Source organism: Eumetopias jubatus, unplaced genomic scaffold (genome assembly GCF_037043125.1).
Source record: "Eumetopias jubatus isolate StellerSeaLion01/CBP00866 unplaced genomic scaffold, mEumJub1_p1.0 scaffold_13, whole genome shotgun sequence".
Classification (NCBI taxonomy): domain Eukaryota; kingdom Metazoa; phylum Chordata; class Mammalia; order Carnivora; family Otariidae; genus Eumetopias; species Eumetopias jubatus.
This window is the reverse complement of record NW_028274819.1, coordinates 38,885,033-38,894,521: the sequence shown is the minus strand read 5'-3', so window position 1 is coordinate 38,894,521 and position 9,489 is coordinate 38,885,033. Positions and strand designations below refer to the sequence as shown.

Sequence of the window (9,489 nt, the reverse complement as noted above, 5' to 3'; positions counted from 1 at the left end):
GAACTGAGCAGATATCCCTCCAAATGTTATACACACAGGGAGAAGGTGGCCCATGCTGGAGGAAGAGTTTATGTTGGAAGGATAAAGCAAAAAGGTGGATGGGCCCAGGTACCAGAGGCCTTGAATTATTTAATTCAGCATACTGAATGCTTCCTAAGCACTCCTGGACACACAGGCAGTGTGGATACATCAGGGAACAGTAAGTTTAACCTATTGGAGCCAGCAGCTATTCTGGCAATATAAGGACAAATATTCAAAACTAATACTTGATACATTCTGTCCTCTACAGATAAGAGAGAGGAGTACATTCAGAAGAGTTGAGCAATATAAGGCATCATTTTCACTCAGCAAATTTACCAAGTACCTACTATGAGTTAGGCCATCTATTATGTGACAGAGAAATGAAAGCAAAGAGACAAGGCCCTTTGAGACAAGGCACAGCGTTGGGGGTAAAACCAAAAAAAGAAAAAAGGAAAAACAAGCAAATGGTACATGCTCAGTAAGAAACTAACAGAGGGCTGCTGGAAGGACAGTGGAAACTTGTTGAGAAATGGTGGTTTGTATTTGTAGAGCATTCTTAGCAAAAGCCTTGAGGTGTGAAAATGATTAAAGGCTGGAGGGTGGGTGAAGGGTTGGGTTGACATGGAAGTCAGGCAGGGTTATGTGGAGCCTGGTAGGCCAAGGTAGTCAATTTAATTGGATAAACATGTGCCAGTCTCTGGAACTAGAGCTTGGTCAATTACCTACTGAAATTACTGCTGCCCGCTCCCACCTAACAAAGCATTCTGTGGTTTGAGTAGATGTTAGGAAGGGGAAAAAAGGCATGAAGCACGCAATGTTTGTGTTTTTCCCACCCAGCAGCCATTATGTCACTTTCTAAAAGTATGGAAGAGCATCACTCCGTCGCTTAACCCAGCAGGTCAGCTGCTTCCCATTGTTTAGGATAAAGATAACCTTTAGCTGACCTGCTGCTTCCCATTGTTTAGGATAAAGTTAACACTTGACGTCTAAGCACTTTACATGTATTAAGTCATTTTGTCCTTAGAGTGGCTCTGTGGCTAGTGCGGTTATTATCCTTGTTTTGTAGGTGAGGAAGTGGAGGCGGTGAGAGGTCTTGATGTTGCTCAAGATCAGAGTGACAAAGTGACAGACATAGGATTCAGACTGAGTAGGTTGGATCGGAGTCCATGCTCTCACTTAACCACTGCACTTTAAAGACTAAAATCCTTAAAACAGTCCTCCAGGCTTTGGCACTTATGTGTGCTCTGTACCCCCACACTGGCTCCTGCAGTCTTGTCTCCCCACCCTGCTGCACCCCAAGGGAATCAGGGAGCCCAGGAACCAGAGTCGAGTCTCAGGCCCTTGCTTGCGCTCCGTTTCTCCGCCAACAGAGGGCGCCGCGGGTAGTCCGCCCCCTCCACTAACGGCCTATTCCTCGAATAAGAGACGCACAGAGGGCGCGGAGCCCATCGCAAAACCGCTGGGCGCCTGCGTCTCTGGGCTCAGGGGCGCAGGGGAGGGCCTCCCGCTAAAACCTGCCGCAGCGCGAGGAGGAGACAAAAGACACATCAAGGTCTGCGGCGTTCGGTCCAGCTTTCAGCGCCTACTCGGCGCGAGATACATCAACCTTGCCGCTGGCGGAAGCGGAGCACCGGCTCCCGCCCCGCCCCCAACTCACGTGACCAACAACCACGGCCTCGAGGCCGGAAGCGCTTCCAAGCCGGCGCGCGCGCGTTCTCGCGTTTGTTGGCGACACTCAGGCTCCCCGAGTTCCGTCCCTGCCTTGCGCTCGCGCTCGTTCGCAGGGTTCCGGGTCCTGCTTGCTCGGCGGCGGCTGCGCGCACGCTGCCCAGCCGGGTCCCCGCCCCCAGGCGCGCGAGATTCCGGGGCAACACAGCCATGTGCTCGTTAGCGTCGGGCGCTGCGGGTGGGTATCTCCGACCCTTTAGCGCCGTGTTCGCCCGGCACGCAGGCCGCCGGGCGGGAGAAAGACCCTCCCCTCCCGGCTGCGGTGCGGGACGGTGGCCTGGCTGGGAGGGTAGGGGAGGCGCGGGCGAGGGCCGCGGGGGAACGGGAAGGAGGGCAGCGCACCCCCTACCCCGCTCCCCTTGCGCCCGGCTCGCACTGGTGTCTGTCCGGGGCAGGGCTAATCGTTTGCGTGTGCTAGGCGGCCGGGGCGCTGTGGCGGACGAGGACGACCTGCCGGAGCTGTCCGACAGCGGTGACGAGGCCGCCTGGGAGGACGAGGACGATGCTGAGCTCCCCCACGACAAGCAGCAGACCCCCTGCCTGTTCTGTGACAGGTTCGTCTTCCTCAGTGCCACGCGCCACCCGTAGGGTGCCCGGGCCCCGTGGGCCCGTTCGTCCGAAGTCCAGCCCGAGCGGCCTGCCCGCGAATCCTTGAACGGGTGGTGTGGAGTGAGGGTTTGTTGAGAAAAGGAGGAAGCACAGTGCTGTCGAGGGAAGAGCCATGAACTGGAAGCCAGGTTAGGCTAGCTTCTCTTCCACAGGCCTCAGTTGCCCCTTGTGTGAAATCTGAATCCGTGGTTCCCAGACCTAGTTGTGCGCCCTTGTCACTTGAGACTTGAAAAAGATGCTGAGGCCTGCGCCACAGCCCTCCTAAATCAGGGGTGGGGCCTAGGAACCTTCTCTTTTTATAAAGGCATTTTCTGAGGTGATTCTAACGAGGAACAAGTTTGCCAGTCACTAAACCACATAATCCCTCAGGACCCTTCCAGCTTTATCATTCTATACTTCATTAATGAGTACCGAGCTTCTCAGCTGTAATATTTCCACTGGAGCCGTCTGAAGAATCACCTTAGATAGGGGCTCCCCACCCATTGAAGGGAAAGGAATTGATGCCTTTTTCACTTAGGAAAAAGACGATGCTATCAGTAATTTGTTCAAGGTCACAAAGCTGTGGTTTGTCTTATATCCAAATCCATGTTTTTTTTCCACCTAAAATTCTGCCTCTTCATCTCAGTAAGCTTTAACTTTGGTCGACTTTCTGGACAGGTGGGCGTGAAAGAGTCCTGCTTGGCATTGGCCAGTGTTACCTGAATAAACATTTTCCAGTTGCCCATAAATCTGGGCATGGTGCTGATTGGTGGTGTATTAGTTCCTCCTGATTGTCATTGTTCTCGCATGTAGCGCCCTTTGCATAGGTACAGAATGTCTCCATATACACCAGTTGTCATAAAATAATATTTTTTGAGCATCAGGGATGTACTTCTTTGTAATAGGCTAAGTACAGCAAAGTAAACATTTGTTGAAAACTAACTGCTGCGTATGGGCTGGGCGTACAGAGGTATGCAGCTCCTCCTCTGTGTATTCCTACCTTAAGTATCCTTCAGTTTTGCAGGTCACATAATAGAGAGGCTTGGTCCTCACAATGTCTGTAACACAAGTACTTTCGGAACACTACAAGATCACTTTGGGAATATGCCACCTATAAAAATTACATTTTATGCTTTATTTCTAAAAGGAGTCTGAGCTGTCACAGTTCAAAGCCTCTGGAAGCAGCATTGACACAGAGCAGAAAAGAATCTTCTGTAGGGAATTTTCATATCGAGAGAAACAATCTATCAAAGGGAGTTCTCTTCCTTAAAAGCCTTTTGATAAATTCAGTGCTGCTATTTGGCAAATAAATTAACCTTGACATTTAAAATGTAGTTAGTGTAGGGTGTAGAACGGGACTCAGAAGTACTAATTCCCTTTAGAAATGCTGGGTCCCTCTCATCTACAGGTATGTTTGTTTTTTCTTAATTGGATATAAAATAGGAATCAGCAGAATGGGGGATACATATTTAACATGAAATCAATATTTAGACTTTTGAGGGAACTATTTCATAAAGTTATTATTTGATTTTTCAGGTTATTTACATCTGCTGAAGAAACGTTTTCACACTGTAAGTCTGAGCATCAATTTAATATTGATAACATGGTCCATAAACATGGTGAGTATTTTTTAGAATAAAGAGAATTTTAGTTGTGAAATTTAAGTTCAAACTTTATATTCTTCCAGATCTTTCCTTTCCTACACAAGCTCAATGTAGTGAAAAATATAACAGCAACCTATCTTACGAAGTTGTTTTGACAAGTAGCCTTTGAGGGAGGACTAATTATAAGTCATTCTTCTAGATGAGATTCACTATATTTAAGATTATATTGACCACAACTAAAAAGGAAAAACAACCTTGGCATGTGATTGCATTTTTATCATATTAGAATTAGGGAGAGCAAGGATGGAGGTGGACTTTGGAAAAGGAAGTGGGTCATTGTGAAAAAAGCTTACCAGGTCGAAGCATAACATGAACTTCAGGGCATACAGGGTTGAGTTTGGCAAGAGTATAGAAAAAGGAGTGATGAAGTTAAGGTGATGAACAAAATATTTAGATGATTCTTTTGAAACTTGCATTTGAACATACTTCCCTTATAATTAAAGTCTTCTTCTTTAAATGGATGCAGAAGAGTTACACGATTCCACTAAAATTAACTAAATACAGAATTGGTTTTTTTTTAGTCCCTATATTTGCTATCAACTAGAAAAGACATTAAATATGTGATAAAATGTGTTTATAAATCAAATTCAACCGCAACTGCTTTTGTAAGACATGAATGACTTACTGGGTTTTTTTATGTGCATTTTTAAACTGAATTGGAATCCTACCTTAAATATAATTCTGCTTTTGTAAGACATGAATGACTTACTGGGTTTTTTTATGTGCATTTTTAAACTGAATTGGAATCATACCTTAAATATAATTTTGTAATTTTTTTTCACTTAATAGAGGTTTTTGTATGCTGTTGTGCATATAAAACATTTTTAAATGCTGTTATGTTTCTTATGACAACATTTCTCACAACAACTAATACCCAGTTGGTTAGATAGCCTGTTGCTTTTCCTTGCTTTAAACAGTGCTTCATTTCTGGAAAGAGAACAAGCCTCATTGTTTTTTAATTTATATCATTTAACTTCATGTAAAAGCTAGTATACTTTATATACTCCATGTCCAGGCAAAATTGTAATTTGGTAGGCACCCTAAATGTAGGGAATTTAGAGACTTCTGGCTCCAATATCAGCTGCCAAATACTTGGTAAAATCTACAACCGAATTTTCCTGATTTGTTTTGTTCTTACAAATGAGGATTTGAATTCTAAAAAGTAATTTCCTCCTTTTTAAAAATGCAAGAAAAACATTAAAAACTGTTATCCATGTGGCTGTTTCTCAATTAAAATTTTCAGAAGTATTTAAGTCACTATTTCTAGTTCTTAATAAGAAATTCAAAATATTTTTAAGTTGTAGGTTAGAGGTTATTATCTTACCAGAGAAGCCTCTATAGAATAGGTCAGTTAAACAAAACTCATATTAAAATAGGTGAATTATCTTTTTTTTCCCCATTAGGACTTGAATTTTATGGATACATTAAACTAATAAATTTTATTAGACTTAAGGTAAGTCGGTAGCTTAATTTACAATTTTGTTTGGAAACTAAAATACCACAGTGACTATTGGTGTGTTGATTTTAGAAGAATACAAAGAACTATATAATCCTCATATTGGGGGAATCCTGGACTTTAGGAACTAGTACAACATACAGCACCAAGTAAATGAATACACACCATGCTTAGTAAAGTTATCATTTTTAACTGTGTCCCAGAGGTGAATTGATTTTATGTGCAAAAGTAATTCAGTGTCAGGTAATACTGATACCCAATATTTCCCTAAATCAGAAATAATTTCTAGTGTGATTTCAAGTACTGTGGTTGCCTTCTTGTTCTATGTTTTAAATACTTAGTCCTTTTTTCTCTCCTGTTCTAATGAATGTTTATGATGCTACTTCCCCCAAATCCAAACAATAAAAAAGTATGTAAAATCATATTGCTTAATCTAAGCAATCATCCAATCAGGTTAATGAAATGACAGGTGAACATAGACTCCTTAAATAGAGATTTTATGTGAAGTAGACATGATTCCTTTTTGGGGGGCTTAATTTTCCTATTTTTTCCGGGGCGGGGTTGTGATTATATGCAATGAAAAAACATGCAATTAATTTTACGTCCAGAATCCTACAGTTGAGTATATGAATTCCATATACAACCCAGTGCCTTGGGAGAAAGAAGAGTATTTGAAGCCAGTATTAGAAGATGACCTATTACTTCAGTTTGGTAAGATGAACATACTGGGTCTACTTTAACATAGGGTCATTTGTAATGGCAAATCGTGGTTAAGTTTTCTAAGAAAATATATCGTCTCCTTAATTCTTTAAAGACCTTGCTAGGTAGTTGGTTTCAATAGCAAAGTTAAGTTATTTAAGAACTGATAATTACACTGACCATTACTAGAGAGAAATTTAGAAATACGAATTTCTTTACTGTGTACTAGATGTTCTGAAACATCGGGATACTTGAGAAAATAATTTTTAGTTGTAGACTAATTTTTCTACTAAAATTGACTAAAATTTTAATTTAGTTAAATTAACTAAATTTTTAATTTAAATTAACCAAAATTTTTAAATCTACTGATTAAAAATAATTTTATTTTTTTATTTTTTTCTGCTTCAAAGTAATTTTAAAGTAGATTTAATAATATTTGCTGCTTTTGTCTGATATATTTAGATGAGATAATTGATTTTTTTAAGACATCTAATTTACTGAGTTTTTTTTTTTTAAGATTTTATTTATTTATTTGACAGAGACACAGCGAGAGAAGGAACACAAGCAGGGGGAGTGGAAGAGGGAGAAACAGGCTTCCTGCCAAGCAGGGAGTCCAATACGGGGCTCAGTCCCAGGACCCTGGGATCATGACTGAAGACAGATGCTTAACGACTGAGCCATCCAAGCACCCCTGAGATTTTGTTTTGATGCAGAACAGATTCCACTCAAATTTCCATGGGCTTACCTGCATACACTAACTCTATAGCCTTCCTTGTGTCAGGGCCACTCTCATTTCTTGACTATAGCTTTCTTACTTAGTTATTTATTCTGTGCATTTGCTCATTCCCTGTTTTACTCTTTTTAAGATTTATTTATCTGAGAGAGAGAGAGAGAGAGCAAGTGTGTATACGCAAGTGGGTAGAGAGGTAGAGGGAGATAATCTCAAGCAGACTTCCCCTGAGTGTGGAGCTTGTGGTGGGGCTTGATCCCAGGACCCGAGAGATCATGACCTGAGCCAAAATCACGAGTCAGGCTCTTAACTGACTGAGCCACCCAGGCACCCCAGCTCATTCCTTATTGAACAGGGATCTTGTGAAAATTCTTTTGGCTTCTTATAGATACTTTATTGTTATAATTTATCAGGGTTAATAATGTATGCTTTTTTTCCCCTTATTTATATTATCTTTCATGTTTCTTGTGTCAGGTGAGGTAGAGGGTTTGCTCTCTTCAGGTCAGTGAGACCATTCTGAACGGACATGTACCTTCACATACAGAAGTTTGACAATGTGGAGTTGAGCAGTTCTCTGATTAGTGAGAACTGTGGAGACCTACTCATTTCCTTGAGAAGGACCATCATTAAGTTGTGTGGCAGTGCGATGTAGTAGTAAGGACCTTAATGTAGGATTCAGGAACTGTGTGACCCTGGACAGAGCTTTCTGTTATTAAGTTTTCATCTGAGATTCTTTCTGGCTCCAAAATTTGGTGAGTCCCTGGTTGATTCTTTCCTGTTTTTACAATTTCTCTCTAATTTCATTTCTCCCAAGAGTGATCAAAGTGATCTCGTTGATAAATGACAGAGTGCCCACTAAGTGCTCTCCATGACTTCCTAAATTCAAAATCATTTATTGAACACTCACAGGATGAAAGTAGTACGTTAAATGCTTTAGAAATGTAAAGAAATGAATCTTTCCCATAGGGAGCCCACAGTCTTAAGAGTGTTTTGTTTTTAAACGCCTATCTTGTATTATGAGGTCAAATATGATAAATTTCGTGAGAAGTAGAAAAGGTAGTACTGTTCAGAAGAGGAAGAGGTTATTCAGATCAACAGATATTGAATGTTGTGTCCTGGTCACTGTGGGCACAGATCGGTATCGAATCTAATTCTTCAGTGATTTTTAAGTTAATTTCTTTCAGCCTTAATTTGTGAAAAGGTGATAATGACACCTACCTTATAAAATTGTTGCAAAGATAATGCATATTAGCTCAGCACCTGTCAGAGGGTAAGTGCTTAATAAAGGAGAATTTATTGTTATTAGTAAATGAATAAGGCCTACAGGAGTTTGGATGAAGAAGCCATGATTGCAATCTGGAACACTTAAAGAGGCCTAGTAAAAGAAGGAGAACTTGAACTGGGCATGTCCTGGAGTGCACTGCCTGCCTTCTCTCAAATAGTCTGTGCTCCTAGCCCTTGGTGGAGAGAGATGGAAGAGAAAGTCATTGTTCTCTTGGCTCCAAGCTTGATTACTGACCATTGCACCTCCACTGCCTTTCAGTAAATATCTATCGAGCATCTGCTAAGTATTAGGCTTTGAGGATTTAAAGATGATTGAATTAATAAAGGAGATAACTAAGAAAATAGGCAATGCAAGTACAGTATAAAGGGGGACAAGTAACTTTACAGGGGAGAAACCTGGCAAACACTACCGTAGCCAGATAATCACATCAGCGATAAATCATGTTGATATTATCAACTCTTTATATAAATGTGATGAGAATGGCACTTTCCCTCTAGTCTTCCTCCCCAAACCAATAACCTCAGTCTAACCATGAAAAATCATCAGACATACAAAGTAAGGGTCATTCTACAAACTACCTGACCAACACTCCTCAGAAAACTGTCAAGATCATCAAAAACAAGGAACATCTGAGAAACTGTCATAGCTAAGAGAGGCTTAAGGAGACCTAACTGAATGAATTATAGTATCCTGGATAGGATCTTGATACAAAAAGGGGGTGTTAGGGAAAAATTAATGGATACGCACTTACTTTTTAACACAACAGTTTCACAGATAAGAATCTATTTTGAAGGTACCCCTCCAACATTCTGAAAATTCATGTACACAAATTTAGTCAGTATAGCATTGTAATTTCTAAATATTGACAACAATTTAAATGCTCATACATAGGAGAATAGTTGAGTAAACTCTGGTATATCCACACCATCTATTAAAAAAAAAACCCAAAGATCTCTGAACTGATAGAGTGATATCCAAGACATACTGTTAAACAAGAAAAGGCAAAGCTCAAAGGAGTATCTATGGTATGATATTCTCTTCATGTAAGAAAGAGGGATTTGAGAAAATGCATGTATCTGCTTACTTGTACAAAAGAAATACAGGAAGGATAAACTAGAAACTAAAGAGAGTAGTGACTTGTGGAATTTAGTGGGACAGATATGGAGAGAAGGGCACATTGGGGTTGAGGTAACAGGGATAACGAGGGAGTGGCGTTTCTCTGAGGATCCCTTTTGTATAGCCCCGACTCTTAGGACTGTAGTAGTATTTCTCATAGCCTTCATGTAATAAAAACAAACAACAAAACAACCAGGTTATG

General features: G+C 41.0%; 1 protein-coding gene across 2 annotated transcripts in view; it reads left to right on the top strand.

Annotated features, from left to right (window-relative positions):
- The first annotated feature begins 1,831 nt into the window (after nt 1-1,831).
- PRMT3 (protein arginine methyltransferase 3) overlaps nt 1,832-9,489 on the top strand; it is a 137,054-nt gene continuing 129,396 nt past the window's right edge. For both annotated transcript variants that reach the window (XM_028117704.2, XM_028117705.2), the window contains exons 1-5: nt 1,832-1,927; nt 2,168-2,303; nt 3,874-3,956; nt 5,405-5,454; nt 6,066-6,168. In XM_028117704.2, the coding sequence (XP_027973505.1) occupies nt 1,900-1,927; nt 2,168-2,303; nt 3,874-3,956; nt 5,405-5,454; nt 6,066-6,168 (400 nt within the window). In that variant the 5' untranslated portion in view covers nt 1,832-1,899. The remainder of the gene's footprint in view (nt 1,928-2,167; nt 2,304-3,873; nt 3,957-5,404; nt 5,455-6,065; nt 6,169-9,489) is intronic.